Source organism: Moschus berezovskii, chromosome 9, assembly GCF_049115385.1.
Source record: "Moschus berezovskii isolate FMDL1 chromosome 9, NW_MosBer_1.0, whole genome shotgun sequence".
Lineage (NCBI taxonomy): Eukaryota > Metazoa > Chordata > Mammalia > Artiodactyla > Moschidae > Moschus > Moschus berezovskii.
This window is the reverse complement of record NC_142468.1, coordinates 78848293-78868452: the sequence shown is the minus strand read 5'-3', so window position 1 is coordinate 78868452 and position 20160 is coordinate 78848293. Positions and strand designations below refer to the sequence as shown.

The following is a 20160-nucleotide window of genomic DNA, read 5'->3' as shown; positions in this document are numbered from 1 at the left end:
GCCTGCGAAGCGGATTAGTCATTTTTAAGAAATAAAATTGTCTTAAGAAAATTGAACTTGTCATCATAACCAAGCTTCTAAAAGGAAGTATAAATCTGCTTTGTGTTTCAGAATTGAAGCAACATATAAGGATTCAAGAGGATTCATAAACTTGTTTTGGTATTTACACTGCAACATCTTCTCCACTGGTAGTCACAGAATGTAAGGATTACCGTATGAAAAAAGTACAGCTGTACAGGTGTGATCTTTTTACTCTCTTCCAAAGAATAATTCCTGTTTCTACTCTAAGGATCGTAAAGAAACAAACAGCCTTAGATGCATATTAAGTAGTAAGTCAGAAAGTACTCAAAATAAGAATTAGGAACTTAGTGGCTCGTGTTTATTCAATAAAGTTAAGATATATGCTAAATGTAAAGGGCATTAGTCAGGACTTCTCTCTTTGCTGCAAATCCAGTGTCAATTGACATGCTGTAGGACCATATTTTATTTCGGTATTTTTGCCATGTGACATATTAAGTATTATCTAAAATGTGTCTAAAGATCTTTTTAAAATATATAGTTACAAATGTTGGTTTGTTTATGCATTTTATTTTCACCACTAGCACGTATTTTTTAAAGATGATTCTAAGAATATAACAGAGAAATAAAGTGTAATTTAGGGAGCCACATTTATAGCCTTCAGAAAATCATCTATTCCACAAAGTGAAGTACAACTGTAATTGGACTTCCTTTAAGAAAGACCCAAGAATCTGAGGTTGTCTGGACAAGGACGGTCAGAACTTCTGGGGGTTCTATAGCAAGTTTTTTCTGTCCTATTTCACAAAGTGGACTGAATGGGTGAACAATTGCCTGGACAAATTATCTACCTAAGTAAAAATGCTTAATTAAGAACATCATCCAAAATATCTTTAACATAAGATGCTGTTTCCCTGATTATTTTAACTATTATTTCCTTCTGGGTGCTTATGGTTTGCTCACCCTACAGTCATCTAGCTTTCTTAAAGCAGATAGGGAAAAGAGATGAGAATGTGTAGTGAATAAAATGTACTGTTGCTTCCAAAGGTGTGTGGTTTCTGCATTTGTAACCGATTTTGCGATAATAATTAACTAGGCTTTTTGCATCTCACACTTTACGTATCAGAAACACCTCGTAATTCAGGCTGCTGACACTTAAAATGGAATGAAATTAATTAATTAATTAAAACGAAATAAAATTCAAGTTTTTTAGTAACTTTTGCTTAATTCAGGACTTTATGAATTAAGGATATAGTGAAATCTAAACTTCAAATTTGTCTAGTTTATTTTAGGAGATTATTTACAAGGATACAAGCAAAGTCTATCTACTCAATAAACAATCTCTTGTTTTACCACTTCCCTCAGATACTTCCCTCAATCTCACCATCTGGACCAGTCTCACCATTTGGACATTCATTCCAAATCATAAAATAAATTCTTACCTCCTCTCATACAGAGGTCAGCCTTGCAGGCTACTTCCTTTATTTCAATTACATGTCCTACTATTTCTAAGAATTTATCAGTGCTGATCCTGAGCTAAACCACTTATGTAAACTATCTCCAAATTTACCAACATGCTTTTCTAGGAATAATCCATGTGAAGTTAATAGGAAAGGAGAAAAACTGTCTGCTCAGCTTTTTTAAGTGCCATTCTTAAATAAAGCAAGTAAAGGGTTACACCAAAGTAAGCAAATTCATGAAGTCTTCAAAACATTGTAAGTATTATAAATCTCCAAAAATCATGTACTGAAATGGAATTTTATCCAATTTTGACAAAATGACTTTATTTTCTCCCAAATCACCTGATGGAACTGTTATCACACTGAGTAATTTGAGAACAGTCACTTCATTTATTATATACATATAATATGCATTTATTTTATACATATAACAACCTTCTGGAGCAAGTTATTACCAACACTATGTTAAAAAATTAGAAAATTAACAGTTTTAGTGAGGTTCAGGAATTTCCCAAATATCACACTAGTAAATGGTAATGGAGCCAGATGTTTATTGTAGCAGATACTTTTGGTAAGCTTCTTTTTCAGCTACAGTTGTACTGAATAGTTCTACATGAATTTTAACTCATACTGGGAGAAATATCAATAACCTCAGATATGCACATGACACTACCCTTATGGCAGAAAGTGAAGAGGAACTCAAAAGCCTCTTGATGAAAGTGAAAGAGGAGAGTGAAAAGGTTGGCTTGAAGCTCAACATTCAGAAAATAAAGATCGTGGCATCTGGTCCCATCACTTCATGGGAAATAGATGGGAAAACGGTGGAAACAGTGTCAGACTTTATTTTTGGGGGCTCCAAAATCACTGTAGATGCTGACTGCAGCCATGAAATTAAAAGACGCTTACTCCTTGGAAGGAAAGTTATGACCAACCTAGATAGCATATTAAAAAGCAGAGACATTCCTTTGCCAACAAAGGTCCGTCTAGTCAAGGCTATGGTTTTTCCCATGGTCATGTATGGATGTGAGAATTGGACTGTGAAGAAAGCTGATCGCCGAAGAATTGATGTTTTTGAACTGTGGTGTTGGAGAAGACTCTTGAGAGTCCCTTGTACTGCAAGGAGATCCAACCAGTCCATTCTAAAGGAGATCAATCCTGGGTGTTCATTGGAAGGACTGATGCTAAAGTTGAAACTGCAATACTTTGGCCACCTCATGCGATGAGTTGACTCACCGGAAAAGACCCTGATGCTGGGAAAGGTTGGGGGCGGGAGGAAGGAGAAGGGGACGACAGAGAATGAGATGGCTGGATGGCATCACCGACTCTGTGGACATGAGTTTGAGTGAACTCCGGGAGTTGGTGATGGACAGAGAGGCCTGGTGTGCTGTGATTCATGGGGTCGCAAAGAGTCGGACACGACTGAGCGACTGAACTGAACTGAATTGAACTGAACAGTGTCCCACTTCAAAACCACCACATATCTTTCAAATTTCTGCCTCAGAGTGTCTCAGAAGTCACTAGAGCCAGCCACTTGATGGCAAGTTGATTACACTAACCCCTTCCTTTATGGAGAAGGGGTTTATCCTTCTGAAATTTATCCTTTCTGAAATTGCTACAAGTACTGGAGACTGGTTGTGTTTCCCTGTTGATAATTGCACACATTTTCTGTTCACAAAAACAGACATCTTTCAATTCTACATCATGTATGTTATCAATATGTAATCTCAAGATGTGAATATATTCCTAAGCATAAAACCAAAGTATAAACCATTAAGAGAAAGAGTGCATATGTGACTACATAAAAAATAGCTTTGGTTCAAAAAATTGCTATGCACATGTATTGAATAGGTAAAACATCAAAAATGGAAAATATAAATATGTTATAAGAAATTATTTTAAATCAAGAAAAATGAACACATGATTAGAAAAATGTTATATATATAAATGAAAAGGAAAAAAAGGCAAAATGATCAAAAACACTTCTTAGACTCAACCTAATTACTAATTAAATAAATACACATTAAAATAATGACACATTACTTTAAAATATTCATAATGGTAATTTTTAGACAGAATTATAATAAGCTGTATGTGTGTGTGTGTTTCAAATGTGAGGAAAATGAGCATTCTCACTATCTGCTGGTTAGACTAAGTTAGGGCAACACTTTTAGAAAGCAATCTAGCAATATGGCAAAGAAAAGTCTTAAAATTATATATACATTTTGATCAGCTAATACACTTATACTAATTCACTGTAAGAGAACATCATCACAGAATAGTTTGTAATAGAAAAAACTTGCAAAGCAATCTAAATGTCCAACAAGAGAGAACTACTTATATTACGCTGTAACCATAAAATGATTATGTTCCTCAGTTCAGTTCAGTCACTCAGTGGTGTCCGACTCTTTGCGATCCCATACATCACAGCACGCCAGGCCTCCCTGTCCATCACCAACTCCCGGAGTTTACCTAAACTCATGTCCATCAACTGATTAAATCAATCAGCATTTGGGAAGAAACCAAGAGGAGAAAAAGAAAATCACAAAACAGTGCTCTAAAGACAATATGAAGTGGGTGGAACAGTGGAGGGAGTGAGGAAAGATATGGGTGTAACGCATTTTTTACATAATTGGAGTCTCTCCGAGCCAGTGCCAGGTGCCTGCTTTCAAGCCTATTAAAATTCTATTTCTGCCCAACTTCTTCTGAGTCAGGGATTCCACCTCTTGTCTGAGATTAGCAGTCATATCAAAGTTGCATGGGAGACTCTCAAAAGACCAGAAAATTCTCAGAATTAGTTAAATTCGCTTTCATTTGAAAATTCATTATTTAATGTACAGGACATGTTTGGCGAGAACAAATGAAGCAGAATGGTGAAATTAAGCACTACCTATATCATCTCCAACAGTTTGGATATCATCGATCTAAAGTCAAGTATAAAGTGACAAGTATATGTATTTGGCCACTTCTCACTTCTGCCCAAATTCACAAGGAACACAGCAACACTAAGAGTCCTAATGTATGGCCTGGGGAAGGCTGTGCCAAGAGAGGGACCTGGTATCCTGGGCCATACTGCCCAAAGCTGAACCTGGTTCAACACAGTCCTTGGGGCTTAGCTGCCTACCTTCCACAATATCCTGCCTGGAACAAAAAGAGTGCCTGGGAAGGTCCAATTTGCCCGGAACCAGGATGGCTTTCTTTCTTGAGGCAATTGACCTATCTGAGAGGATTGGTTTCTGAGGTGTTTCTGGAGTTAAAAAGGGAAAGAACTGATTTGGAAGGTTACATGCTAATGAAATACTGACAATATACATTATCAGTAACAAAATGTTTGAAAAAGTTAGACAGTCATCATCAAAGCAACAAAGAATGAAAAGAAGTTTTTATAAGCAAGTCACTGAGGGAGGAGTTTAAAGATGAGTCTCCAAACACAATGTGAGAGTATAAGTGATTCTATGACTTGCAGATACATCACTGGTGCTTCCAATGGAAAATCCTTCTAAGTCATTACTAGAAGAAGCAACAGGAAGCAGGGCTACAGTAAAAGGACCTGGTCACTATTAACTCAGAATTATCTTTCCCCCAGGTTGCTTTCTGCTGGAACTAGTGAACATCAAACAGAGTGAGTGGGCTACTTCCAATATTGCTGCCTTTGTCAGCTTGGATTAGAGACTTTCTGCCTGGTTTTGGACACCTGGTATCTCTGTGCTAAAATAACTAAAGCTTGGAGAAGAAAGATGGAGTCTAGCACAAGAAATAGAGAGTCGAACAGAAGTAACATCTGAATCTGGTCTGACCCCTACCTTGCTGGGAGGCACTGCAAGCTCATACTCAGTTGTGTTCAACTCTTTGCGACCCTATGGATTATAGCCTGCTAGGCTCCTCTGTCCATGGGAGTTTTCAGGCAGGAACAGTATTACCGAGAATTCAAATGCACCTCATTGTCAAGACTACTCTGTGTCTGCTTACACAGCAAAGAATAAAAAAGAATTAAAGTTCTGTCCTTGAATGGGATTTTTGCTGGAACTTTTGCCAAAGTAGCTCATTACCTTGAAAGCTGCTTATGGGCAATAACTATTTTAAACAAATCTTTGTTCACAATAGCAATCATTTTTCAGACAAATTTGTTGTATCAAGATAAAATAAGATGTTAAGCCATAAACCAGATTCTGAACAGCCTTCTCAAATATAGTGTTTGAAGTAAAACTACTTAAGGAAGCCAAGAAGCCAAAATAACAAGATTAATAGAATTTTCCCAGAGGGATAGAAAGACATAACAATGACCAGGAAAGAATAACAGGTAGAAGCCATGGGAAGATTAGATATAACTTTTCACTCCAGTCACCCTCTTTGTAGAAAAGATAAACCAAGTTGAGTTAGAGCCAAATATAAACTCTTACCCTCTGTGGGCTTCTGTTCAATCATTTTAAAAGGATAAGACAGTATTCCAAAGAGTTTAATGAGATTTACAAGTATTTGATAGGACTTCCCACATGGCTCAGTGGTAAAGAATCTGCCTGCAATGCAGGAGACCCAGGTTCAATCCCTGGGTTGGGAAGATAACCTGGAGGAGGAAAGGACAACCCACTCCAGTATTCTTGCCTGGGGAATTCCATGGATAGAGGAACCCAGCCAGGTACAGTCCATGGGGTCACAAAGAGTCGGACATGACTTATAACTGAGCATGCACACATATATAATAGATAACACATATGAAATCTGCTGGCATAGTAATCAGCAAATAGCAGGTACTATCACCTAAACACAATAAAAACCGGGTAGAGTGTTTATATCCATTGAGACAGGAGAAGATAATTGGAAAACATAAGAAGACATAAAATCCTTGTGGTTGAGGGTATGATAGGAGGCTCTGAACAAGTGAGACCCTAGGTTTTCTTATTCTCATGAGGATTGAAAGCCACTGGGCAATTTCACTGGGAATCAGTTCCTGCCACCAAAAGTCTACTCAGGGAATGCAGACCAACTTTTAACACTGCTGTACAGACTGATAAAGATAGGCAGGGAGGTTACCTTTTTAGTGGGTCATAGGGAAGATACTTGGGGTTCCTCAGTGGCTCAGTGGTAAAGAATCTGCCTGCCAATGCAGGAGATGCAAGATACAAGTTCGATCCCTGGGTCAGAAAGATTCCCTGGAAGAGGATATAGCAACCCACTCCAGTATTCTTGCTGGGAAAATCCCACAGACGGAGGAGACTGGTGGGCTATAGTGCACAGGATCATAAAGAGTCAGACACAACTGAGCAACTGAGCATGCTCCCACAGGAAGATACTCAGGATCTGGGAATTTGTTAAAGTGAACTTTCAATGTCATTTGAAGAAACACATATGCTAACAGGGGAGCTCTGGGAGCCTTAAAGCAACTGGTGATATCCAATATGGAGCTGGTTTTAAATCCAGAGCCTGTCTGTGGGTGTCAGGTGAGCAGCAAATTAGCGGGGCCATTATTAGGTGACAGTCTCACCAATGGATTCAGGAAGGCCTTTTCAGCTTTGAGCACAACACTGAAAGTAAAACACACTTGGGGATTGAACGATGCACTCTGATTGTCCCTGCTGCTCCTGAGGGATGGCCTCTAGGGACAGTATGTGGCCAGAAAGGTATACATAGTAAAACGGAGAGTTTCTTGGCATTTTATTCTTTTTTTGAAGTTAAAGAGAATCCTTTGTGAAGCTCAAAGTGTGGCAGAGTGTCACCAGGACCCCCAAATTCTTCATCTAGGATCTTTAAGAGGGCACAATGGTAGCCCCTCAACTGCCTGCTGCAATGTCCACTGTGTGTATTATTGCTACAGAAAGAGGGCTGTGAACGGTCCTTTGGATTTTTATTTATAAATATATTTCATATGATAAACAAGGTAATATATCAACTGATATATAACTTTTTACAAAATCTTCATTCTTCCTGGTAGAATCACATCTGTCCAGCATACAACTGTTCAAAAATCCCATCAGGAAATTTTGAGCTGACACTTCTCTGTTTGGCATTATTTTTCAGGTAAAGAAATGATAGAAGCTAATGAGCTTCATATCACTTCAAAGGAGATAAAACTTTTGTAAGTAATCGATATTTATTTTCATTAAGTGTAATTAAGACTGAAGAATTCCTGTATTTGCAGTGAAAGGAAAAATCAACATATAGTCTCAGGTAGAGTCCACAGTGACCCAAGGCAGGGAGAGAAGGGCCCTGGGTGAATTGAACTTAGAACAGTGAGGCAGGAACAGAGGAGTTTTTAGACGAGATCGGGCGCGTTCAGGGTGGTATGGCCGTAGACCAGAGGAGTTTTTAATCAGGAAAGGAAGGAAGACATTCATGAGAGTACCAAGTTGTATTACAGATAAAAATTTGAAAGAAATCTGTTGTTTCTTTCTCTTTCTTTCTGATGACATTTTCCTTTTTCTTACTTCGAATTCTGATTAACGTCTGCTCATTCAAGAGCCTATGTTAAAACATCAAAGACTCCTCCTCAAATACTCTTATCCTTACCTTAATTTTGAGGTGGGTTTACACTGATTCTGACCGTGAGTGAAGGGGGATTTCCCATTAAAATATAACACCCCTGCAACGCACCTTCATTCCACTATTTTTCTTTCTTTATCAAGTTTCTTTGCCCTGTTTACACACAGTCTTACCCACCATAGTCAGTTCAACTCTATTTACCCACCATAGCCAGTTCAACTGTATAAGTAAAATTATGGTCACAGTAAAAAGTGTGATGGCTCTTACTACACATATTTTAGCTAAATATCCAATATTGAAAATTTAGCTTGTCTACTTCTGATTTAAAGCATCATATCATCCCTTCCAATCACTGAATTTCCAGTCAAAGTTTTCTCCAATGAGCCCATCACCTGGGATGTATAGCTTATAGTTCATTTCAACTCATCCATCTGTTGGTCTTTCTGAATGAACACAAAACTCTTTTTATACTTGATCTCCCTTTGGCATTTGATGGAAGCTGCTAGTTTGGAAGATACCCGCCTCACCATCTTAGTGATGTATCTGATGTATCCTATAGAGAGAGACAGTGAGAAATATGTAAATAATCTTTTCCTATAGTATATAGCCTCAATCACTAACACAGCTTTCCTGAGGCTAGTCCTCCACATGCACAAGTGGAAATTTGATATAGGCAAGTGGCAGATGAACAAATTGAATAAAACACAATAAGGAAACACAGCTAATACATACATAGCTGACATCTGTGTAGGGGAAAAAGTTGGATTTTAGAATCAACGTGCTCAGAGTGACAATAAAATTCAGCGCTACATTTAGAAATGTGAAGGTGTTTTATCTTAAGGCTCTAGAACTGGAAAGCAGAGGGAGGAGAATTTATTGAGATAATGAATGTTAAGTGATGGTCACAATAAATGCTTCCTACATAACAGCGGGTGCTGTTTGCTCACTACCTTAGACGTCAAATTTTTTTTTAAAAAAATGTTCAGAAATTGGTTCAAGTCAGAGGGCTTCCCTGATAGCTCAGTTGGTAAAGAATCCGCCTGCAATGCAGGAGAGACCCCAGTTCGATTCCTGGGTCTGTAAGATCCACTGGGGAAGGGATAGGCTACCCACTCCAGTATTCTTGCGCTTTCCTTGTGGCTCAGCTGGTAAAGAATCCGACTGCAATGCCAGAAACCTGGGTTCAATCCCTGGGTTGGGAAGATCCCCTGGAAAAGGGAAAGGCTACCCGTTCCAGTATTCTGGCCTGGAGAATTCCATGGATGTATAGTCCATGGCGTCACAAAGAGTTGGACAGGACTGAGTGACTTTCACTTTCATAAAAGTGCCAAAAATTAGGACGCAGGGCAGGTCAAAGATGGTGATTTCCAGCTTTAGTTAGTAGCCGTGCTAAAACTCTTCTTTATCATAAATCAGAATTTGGGTCAAGGAGGAAAAGCTGTAGTACATGCACAATATACTTTTGCAGCCATCTAAGCAAAGAGAGAAGTTTTCTCCATCTGCCTCTTGCTGTTTTTCTATTTGAAAGCCAGGATCTCCTAATTAAAGAGAAGCCAACGAAGGTCCTTTTTTCTCTGTATCAGTTTAGCTGTTGGCTCAGCAAGTAGAAGTTAAATACCAGCTCTAAGAAACTAATAGGTACTGTCTAAAATGGAATTTGTGGCAATGTCTTCAGCACCCTGCTTCCATTAACAGAGCCATCCAGGACAGATATCCTGAGAAAATGTTAACTGACAACATAGTAAGGTACTCTTTTTGTACTGACCTAATTCAACTTCATAGTAATTTATTATTTTTTTACAACATGACAAGCTTTAATATTTTTTCATTCATCTTTTACCTCTTATTCATATAAAATGATTCTCTTTGTCTTATTGAAGACAAGCCTTGAATTCCACTTTTCTGCTATGAATATTGCCAGGCCATTTTTTTTTAATTGAAATAAAATAGACTTGCAATATTATATTAGTTTTAGGTGTACAGGATCATGATTCAGTATTTTCATACACTACAAAATGATCACCACAATAACTCTAGTTACCATGTGTTACCATATTAATTTGAACTTTGATTTTTCTTAGAATTTTCCAAAATTCTAAATAAAATTTTCTTTGCAACGAGGAGAAAAGAAATTACATGGATGTATGAGGGTGTATCTTATGGAACTTTACATCAAGGAAGAATTAAGGTAAATGCAAACATAGAAAACAATCTGGACTCCATGTTATATGATGTCAGTGAAATTTGTACTCTGAAAAAAATGGAGACTGTTACAGTGGGCGCTCTGGGAGCATATAGTAACATATTGGCTGGGGTTCTCAGAACTCTGCTCTCACTGGACGAAGCTAGATCATTGGGAAATGAGTTAAAATCAGAACCATATGGAGCCCTTTCACGAAAGTGCATTAAAGGAATAAACAGAAGTCAGAAAATTAAAAAATGACTTTTCAAGAGAAAGAAATGGCTAATCTAATGATCATTCCCTTCATAGATCAGAAGAATGCACCTCTCAGAAGCCAGTAATATCTCTGGGTCTGTGAGTGAGTTCATTCTCCTGGGCTTCCCCTGCCGCACGGAGATCCAGATCCTCCTCTCTGTCATATTCTCCCTCATCTACCTCCTGACCCTCCTTGGGAACGCAGCCATCATCTGTGCTGTGTGGTCAAGCCGGAAGCTCCATACACCCATGTACATCCTCCTGGCTAACTTCTCCTTCCTGGAGATCTGCTATGTCAGTTCCGATGTGCCCAAAATGTTGGCCAACATCATCTCCCAGACCAAGAGCATCTCCTATGCTGGCTGCCTGCTCCAGTTCTACTTCTTCTTCTCCATGTGTGCAGCTGAGGGTTACTTTCTATCTGCGATGTCCTTTGATCGGTTCCTTGCCATCTGTCGACCTCTGCATTACCCCACCATCATGACCTATCAACTCTGTGCCCGATTAGTGGTTTTCTGCTGGGCAGGTGGCTTTTTATCAATACTGATGCCTGCAGTTCTTATGTCCCGGGTGCCTTTCTGTGGCCCTAATGTCATTGACCATTTTTTCTGTGACCTGGGACCATTGTTGGCACTGTCCTGTGCCCCCGTTCCAAAAACTACTCTAACTTGTGCCACTGTAAGCTCGCTTATCATTTTCATCACTTTCCTCTACATTCTTGGGTCCTATACCTTAGTTTTGCGAGCTGTACTTCGGGTCCCAGCTGGCTCAGGCAGGAACAAAGCTTTTTCTACATGTGCCTCCCATTTCTTGGTGGTTTCCTTGTTCTATGGCTCAGTTATGGTGATGTACGTGAGTCCAGGCTCCAGGAGCCATCCTGGGACACAGAAATTTGTGACCCTGTTTTACTGCATGGCAACCCCACTCTTTAATCCTCTGATCTACAGCCTCCGGAACAAAGATATGAAAGATGCACTGAGGAAAGTCCTCTGTGCCTCAGAATTTTCTAAAAATACAGAGAAATGATATACATTTTTACATTATTATTCTCTCAAGATTTCAGAATTTCTCTCATTTAAAAAAATTCTTTTCTGGGCATGTCTGAGTATTTGACTTCTTAATCTCATGAAAGTATGATTCATTACACACACCAAAAAACTCTCATCCTATCTCAAAATAAAATACCCACAGTTCCAAAGGTCTATTGCAGCAAAGTTTCATGGAGTTTTTATTCACCAATGTATTAATATAAATTGATGTTTTAAAGATTTTTTTTGTAGTCCTAAAACTAATATAATCAAGTTGGTATATATAAAACTAAGGCTCATACTTCCAACTTGTGTCTTGGATTTTATCCTAATACTGTTTTATGCACTTTAAATTTATCAACTATTTTGCTTTTCCAATTATAAGGTTGTCTATAATTGAGAAATAGCACCAACTTACTATGCTCACAAAAAAAGCCAATCACTTAATTTATAAGATCAAGGACTCAATATCTGTCACTGAAACAGTAGTGTTTTTCACTTGTGTTTTCCTTACTACCTAAAACTGATGAGCTACACACAGTATGTAGCAAATTAAAATAGGAATTTATATGGTTTCTTCTTAAGGAATATTCTTGGTCCAACTTTGAAGAGAGTACAAAGGCAAGCACACATTTACATGTGCCAAATCATTAAGTATTATTACTCAAAACTGCGTTTCTGCACCTTCCAAGCTTTAAGTAGAGGAACATTTACTGTTAACAGAAAATAAGCATGAGAAACCAGAAAACAGACTCTGCCAATTAAATATAAGCTACTTCAAGGCAGTCAGCACTTGATATAAATTTTTCGGCTTGACCTGATCATCCGCCTGTACTCTGAATTGTTCATAAATTGTTTAAATTTATGATTTAAACAATTGTTCCCAATTGTTTAAATTGGGATTTAAAATAGGAAAACCAGTGAAATAAGAGGACAGTTATTCCTTCTAAGCAAAGAAACTGTATTCTGAAAAATGACAATTCACTTACTTGTTTAACCTCGACAACTTTTGGGCTCCTTAATTAGACCTCAGTTTTCTCTATGTATACATACACTGTCAAGTACAACAGCCATAACCCACATGTGGCTATTGACCACTTGAAATGTAACTAATCCTAATGAAGAATGTAATAATTGTAAAATCACACACCAATTTTGAAGACTTAGTATAATAAAAGAATGTAAATGTTTCATTAACAATGTTTAAATTCATTATAAATTTAAATGATACTCTTTGGGATAAACTGAGTTAAAATATATTATCAAAATTAATTTCGCCTATTTCTTTCAATCATTGTTTATGTGGCTAATAAATATTAAAAACTACATGTGTGTTGTTTGTGGTTCACCTTGTATCTCAGCACTGGTTCAGACAGATCTCAAAGAATCTAACAGCTTAAAATGCCATTCATGCTGATTATGTTGCCATTTCATTATGTTGATACTTCTTAGGTTTTTACCTCTACTTGCAACTTCAACTCATACTTCTGGACTTGCATATAAAATTGTCTACTTATAAATCTCCACTTGGATCTTTATTCATCCATTTTTAAGTGTATATTTCTATATTTTATTTAGTGAAACTAGTCATGGTCTTGACAGTATGAGAAATTCTGTTTAATGTATGTAATTCTTATATAGGTTGGTCTTATTCTGTCATGACACAACAAAGCAGATTCCTCTGGTATATATAAATACGTACATAAATCTTTACATTTTAATTCCAGGTTTTCCCATGGAAGCAGTCACCTTCACTGAAAATTCGGATACTGCTAATTAAATCTAACTTTTGTGTATGTGCCATGCTCAGTCACTTCAGTTGTGTCCGAGTCTTTATGGCCCCATGGACCGTAACCTGCCAGGCTTCTCTGTACATGGGCTTTTCTCAGCATGAATACTGAAGTTGGTTGTCATGTCCTACTGCAGGGAATCTTCCCAAATCAGGGACTGAACCCGCGTTTCTTGTGTCTTCTGCGTTGCAGGCAGATTCTTTACTGCTGAGCCAGCAGAAAAACCCAACTTTTGTGTAAGAGAACAGTTTAAATATGAGACGTATAATGTAAAAATCATGGGCAAGATTTCTACTTATTAAATAGGGCAGTGGACAGAAATTGTTCCCTCTTTTTTTGAGATAAGTTGTCAAGCTTGTCAATTCTACCTTCTTCTTAATAACAGGAAAGATTATTTATGTTACAAGAATATATTTTCCTGCATTCTCAAAGTACTCCACTCACTCATCCTCTCCCAAGGTGATGTCTTTACTCTTATTTGTATTTGCGAGAAAATCACGAAAGAGAAAGAATATCAGGAACCTAAACAGATATTAAAACCTGAGAATGCTCAATTTCCTTACATAAAATGGCATCGTATTTGCATGTAACCTAAGCACATCCTGTGTACTTTAAGCCATCTCTGCTGCTGCTGCTAAGTCACTTCAGTCGTGTCCGACTCTGTGTGACCCCATAGTCGGAAGCCCACCAGGCTCCCCTGTCCCTGGGATTCTCCAGGCAAGAACACTGGAGTGGGTTGCCATTTCCTTCTCCAATGCATCTCTAGGTTATTTATAATACCTAATACAATGTAAACGTTATGTAAGTAGTTATAAACACAATGTATATGTCATGAAAATAGTTGCTTGTGCACAACAAATTCAAGTTTTTCTTTTTGGAAATTTCTGGCATTTTTTTTTTAGTATTTTTGATCCTTAGTTCCTTGAATCCACAGATTCAGAAACTACAAATACAGAGGGCTGACTGTATTTATATATTCCCTGGATTAATATGGTTAAATTAGAGGTGCCTTTTGAAAAACAACACTCACAGAAAATTAGAACTAGATTCCTTGTTGATTGTTAAGATTTTTTTCAGAACTTTCTCACCAAAATGAAAAACATTTATATTTTATATTAAAATCTCTTTAATAATCAGACATAAGTCATATATTATATTCTACTGGTCTACACTTATTCTTGGTAAACACCACACTATTTCATTTTGTGAGATCCAAAAAGGGGACATATGTATACATATAGCTGATGCACTTCCCTATACAGCAGAAACTAACACAACACTGTAACAAAATTATACTTCAATTTCAAAAAAGTAAATGTTAAGACTTTAAATTCAAGCTATAGCTCAGTGGAGCCATTGACAAATAGTATTCAGTTCAGTTCAGTTCGGTTCAGTCGCTCAGTCGTGTCCGACTCTTTGCGACCCCATGAATCACAGCACACCAGGCCTCCCTGTCCATCACCAACTCCCGGAGTTCACTCAAACTCATGTCCATCGAGTCGGTGACAAATAAGTATGACTAGAGCTAATCTAAAAGATTAAAACTTTAGGATTAGACATCTAACTTGAAATGCATCTTCATGCAAAAATATCCAGCAGGAGTTTTCTGATGTTTGATTAAGTTTGAAATCAAAGTTAGTGCTGAAGCTATTCCATAACAAAATTTTAGCCTAAGGTTTCCTCATGAAGTGCAATATTGTAAATTAAGTTCTTATTTTAGAAAACAAGAAATTAGTAGAAAATACCTCTGAGGGACTCAGAGAAATTTGTAGAGAACTACATGAAAATAAGTGCACAGCAAAGACAGAAATATAGATCAATGGAACAAAATAGAAAGCCCAGAGATAAATCCACACACCTACGGACACCTTTTCTTTGACAAAGGAGGCAAGAATATCCAAAGGAGAAAAGACAATCTCTTTACCAAGTGCTGCTGGGAAAACTGGTCAACCACTTATATAAGAATGAAACTAGAACACTTTCTAATACCATACACAAAAATAAACTCAAAATGGATTTAAAGATCCAAATGTAAGACCAGAAACCATAAAACTCTAGAGGAAAACATAGGCAAACACTCTCTACGTAAATCATAGCAGGATCCTCAATGATCCACCTCCCAGAGTAATGGAAATAAAAGCAAAAATAAACAAATAGGACCTAATTAGACTTAAAAGCTTTTGCACAATGAAAGAAGCTATAAGCAAGGTGAAAAGACAGCCTTCAGAATGGGAGAAAATAATAGCAAACGAAGCAACAGACAAAGAATTAATCTCAAAAATATACAAGCAACTCCCACAGCTCAATTCCAGAAAAATAAGAGACCCAATCAAAAAGTGGGCCAAAGAACGAAACAGACATTTCTCCAAAGAAGACATACAGATGGCTAACAAACACATGAATAGATGCTCACCATCACTCATTATCAGAGAAATGTAAATCAAAACCACCATGAGGTACCATCTCATGCCGGTCAGAATGGCTGCTATCAAAAAGTCTACAAACAACAAATGCTGGAGAGGGTGCAGAGAAAAAGGAACCCTCTTACACCGTTGGTGGGAATGCAAACTCGTACATCCACTATGGAGCACAGTGTGGAGATTCCTTAAAAAACTGGAAATAGAACTCCCATACAACCCAGCAATCCCACTGCTGGGCATACACACTGAGGAACCCAGAATTGAAAGAGACTCGTGTACCCCAATGTTCATCACAGAACTGTTTACAATATCTAACCTAGACGTCCATCAGCAGACAAATGGATAAGAAAGCTATGGTACATATACATAATGGAATATTACTCAGCTATTAAAAAGAATGCATTTGAATCAGTTCTAATGAGGTGAATGAAACTGGAGCCTATTATACAGAGTGAAGTAAGTCAGAAAAAAAAAACACCAATAAAGTCTATCACCACATATTTATGGAATTTAGAAAGATGGTTATGATAACCCTATATGCAAGACAACAAAAGAGATGTAAAGAACAGACTTTTAGACTCTGTGGGAGAAGGCGACGGTGGGATGATTTGAGAGAATAGCATGAAACATGTATATTACCATATGTGAAATAGATCTCTAGTCCAGGTTCGATGCATGGGACAGGGTGCTCAGGGCTGGTGCACTGGAATGGCCCTGAGGGATGGGATGGGGAGGGAGGTGGGAGGGGGTTCAGGATGGGGAACACATGTACACCCATGTCTGATTCTCATGAATGTATGGCAAAAACCACCACAATATTGGAATTAACCTCCAATTAAAATAAATTAAAAAAAAAGAAAATAAGTGCACTGTGTGCTGGTTTGTAGTGATCCGACAAAGTCTACACCTCTGGCTTACACTGAATATGAACTAATCTTCACGTATCTGCATATGGAAGACAAGGACCTGCCTCCTAAAGTGACAGTATTGGCAAAATGTGGAGAGTCGATCAAGACAACATAATCTTACTGAGGACCCTTGTTGGTGCCCAAAACAATACTTAAAATAATGGGATACACAAAAGAAATTCTGCTAAATCTTCTCTGATATTGAGCATTTTGTTTAAAAATCTGGTAATCTGGTTATCTGAAGGATTACTAGCTAAATATTCATATGATTGCAATACTTTAGCATTTGCTATGCTCTAAAAAATCGAACTGGCTTTGATGAAGGCAGAATTTGAGGATGTTGAGATAAGTCAGCAAAATGTAATGTATACCAAAAGAGAACTATGTGAAAATCTTATTAAATTGTTCAAAACAACTAAATCTAAGGTACAAACATATCTGGACCATGAATAATAACTTCCTAAGAGTTTAATCATGGGTCTAATGGACTTTTCAAAGCCATCCTCCCAATATATGGAAATAAAATGAAAGGAAAAAAACATAATCTCATTCATCTCATGATCTTGCATCCTCCTAAACATGAATTATGCATTATGTTAAATTCAACTTTTGGAGCCTTTAAAGATTTCCTTCAGTAAAACACTCAAAAGATTTTTTAGTGCTTCTTCCATATCTTTGTTCCGGAAGCTGTAGATCAGGGGATTAAAGAAAGGGGTTGCCAAAGCATAGAACAAGGTCACAAATTTCTGTATCCCTGGATATTCGCCAGAACCTGGGCTAACATACATCACCATGACTGAGCCATAGAAGAGGGATACCACAGCAAGGTGGGAGGCACAAGTAGAGAAAGCCTTCTGCCTTCCTGAGCCTGAGGACATCTGTAGCACCACACTAAGGACACAAAAGTAAGTGCCAAGAATGTACTGGAAGGTGAGGAGGATGATTAGAGGGCTCACGATACCACAAATCAGCCTAATTCCAGACACTGGAGCACAGGACAGTGCCAGCAAAGGTGCCAGATCACAGAGAAAATGGTCAACAGTGTTTGGACCACAGAAGGGCATTTGAGATATAAGAATCAAAGGGATCAATAACCAGAGAAAGCCACCTGCCCAGCAGAAGACCACTAAAAACACACACAAGCGGTGGGTCATAATGATAGGATAATGCAAAGGTCTACAGATGGCAAGAAATCGATCAAAAGACATCACTGACAGAAATAAACACTCAGCCGCACACATGGAGTGGAGAAGAAGAAGTAGAACTGGAGCAGGCAGCCAGCGTAGGAGATGCTCTTGGTCTGGGAGATGATGTTGGCCAACATTTTGGGCACATCGGAACTGACATAGCAGATCTCCAGGAAGGAGAAGTTAGCCAGGAGGATGTACATGGGTGTATGGAGCTTCCGGCTTGACCACACAGCACAGATGATGGCTGCGTTCCCAAGGAGGGTCAGGAGGTAGATGAGGGAGAATATGACAGTGAGGAGGATCTGGATCTCCCTGCGGCAGGGGAAGCCCAGGAGAATGAACTCACTCACAGACCCAGAGGTATTAGTCTCCAAGGTCCTCATTCGTCGGACCTGTGGAAGTGACAAGAGACGATGAGAATCACAGAAATATCTATATTTTTTCCAATTTTTGGTGAAGAGAAATGTTTATTTTCCATAAACATATGGGGTTTTTTATATTTCTATTTTCCCTCTGGAAAAGTGAGTTTTTCTATCCTCTTTTTCTCCTTTCCTTCCTTGTTTATCCAACAAATATTTATTTTGCACGTACTATTGCCAGACACTGTTTTAGGAAATAGGGAAAGAATGAACAAAAAGCAGAGTCCCTACTCTTCGGAAGCTATGTCAGACATCTTTTGCTCAAAACAACTTCAAACAATGCATTAGGGCCTCTAGAATTTCTATACAGAGGGAGTTTGAATCTGATTAGAAGAGATCTAAGGGAATTTCCAGGTGGCTCAGTGGGTAAAGAATCTTCCTGTCAACGCAGAAGACGCAGGAGACGCGCATCCAATCCCTGGGTCGGGAAGATCACCTGAAGGAGGAAATGGCAACCTATTTCAGTATTCTTGCCTGAAAAATCCTATGGTCAGAGGAGCCTGGCAGGCTATAATCCATGAGGTCACAAAGAGTCTCACACAACTGAGCATGCAAGCACTACAATGGCAAGGGTATTTACCTTGGAATCTCATTTGCAAGGAAACTGTTTTTGCTTAGACTGTGTGTTTATTTGTGGCAACTTCATGGGGAGCTAATACGGAATATGGACTGGATGTTAGCAGCCCTCCACCTATGTTGTAGTGCTGCTGCTGACATAGTTAACAGTGTAATGGGACATAAGAAAATTTTCGTGGTCATGTTGAAGAGGAAAAGTTGAAATTTTACATAACCTCCTGTTCCTTCTGCATCTGTAACTCAGCTTCCTCCTTGCAAAGTCTGGATCATGTAGGTCTCAGAAAGTGGAGACTCACAATACTAGGAACTGGAGCTTATCTCACTCACCCTGGTCCTGCTATTTGCAATCGCCCAGCCCCCTCAAACCCACAAACCCTCTTAATCATGCCTGTTCATGTATAAAAGCTCTGCAACCTCATTTTTGGAGCTCAGAGCTTGGCGTGTTAACTCCTCTGGGCCCACCGCCATAATAAACCTGAGTTCTCCAACTCTCCGAATAGGGTGCTTGGTTTCTCGAGTACTGGTTTCTGCACCATTTCTGGAGGCCTCAGCAAGATTCCAACCACAAGGGCCCCTTGAGCCACAGGACTGGTGGTTCCACTGGGCTGGAGCAAAGGAACCCCGAGACTAACAAGGAAGCATGCCACCTGACAGTATTCCAGGTTCTCTTTCGGACCAGTGTTCCGACTCTCCGGACGGCCAAGCCCTGACTGGACTCATTGGAGGGACGGACCAGCTCACCAGGAATGGCCACAGGATCAAGTAAGGCCCCGGTAATGTCCCCATGAACTGGGATCCTACCCCAACGGGTAAAAGAGGATACTGATCACCTCGTTGGAGCTCCCAGGAAGGGAGCAACAGTTAAGGAAACCTGGGGACTCAGGAGAAGGGAGGCATTGTGATAACCGCTCAATGATTGTGAGTGCGTGATTGCTGATTGAACAGAGTGAGAGAAATTTTTCTTTTTGAAAATGCAAAACCAATTCTTTTTGCATATGCAATTAAAAACAACTAGCTTGTTAAAAGGCCTGCCTAGGAAAAAGCCTGAAGTTAACACTCTCCATGTCCTTGAAATACACAGCCAACTCTGCCTGAGACTTCAGCCTTGGACAAATTAGAACTTCAAACAAAGAAAACAAAGGGGGTCAAAGAAATATTTTAAATCTCAAACAGAAAACTATAAGATCTCTGTCTGTCTGAATTTATGTATATCTCAGTGTATTTTTTTCTGAGAGTATTGTTGAAGTTGTAAGTGAGTTCTGATTTAATTGGCCTAAAGAAAAGTAAGCACTTACAAATCAAACAATTCTAAATATAAGAAAAATTAACCTAAATAAATTTCAGATTCACATGAACTGGGAAGTATTCAATATTAAATATCTAGTATTAACATTTGTTTGCTAATATAATAAGGAAAGTAGGATATATGTTTTTAATAAAGAC

The 20160-nt window shown here is 38.5% G+C and overlaps 2 protein-coding genes and 1 pseudogene across 17 annotated transcripts in view; 2 read left to right on the top strand and 1 right to left on the bottom strand.

Annotated features, from left to right (window-relative positions):
• The first annotated feature begins 10089 nt into the window (after positions 1 to 10089).
• LOC148776588 (olfactory receptor 11H6-like) lies at positions 10090 to 11412 on the top strand. The gene is made up of 2 exons (XM_088840338.1): positions 10090 to 10137; positions 10441 to 11412. The coding sequence occupies exons 1-2, from the start codon at positions 10090 to 10092 to the stop codon at positions 11410 to 11412; spliced, it is 1020 nt and encodes a 339-aa protein (XP_088696464.1).
• A 5722-nt stretch (positions 11413 to 17134) lies between these two features.
• LOC129555060 (olfactory receptor 11G2-like) lies at positions 17135 to 18105 on the bottom strand (annotated as a pseudogene).
• A 1060-nt stretch (positions 18106 to 19165) lies between these two features.
• The window catches only part of LOC148776587 (olfactory receptor 11G2-like), a 49359-nt gene continuing 48364 nt past the window's right edge, over positions 19166 to 20160 (top strand). For 9 of the 16 annotated variants that reach the window (XR_016038245.1, XR_016038242.1, XR_016038244.1 and 6 more), the window contains exon 1: positions 19166 to 19479. The gene's annotated coding sequence lies outside the window, so the exon portion shown is untranslated. Of the gene's footprint in view, positions 19491 to 20160 lie in introns of all 16 variants that reach the window. The other 7 variants (XR_016038248.1, XR_016038249.1, XM_088839857.1 and 4 more) reach the window with 1 other exon arrangement.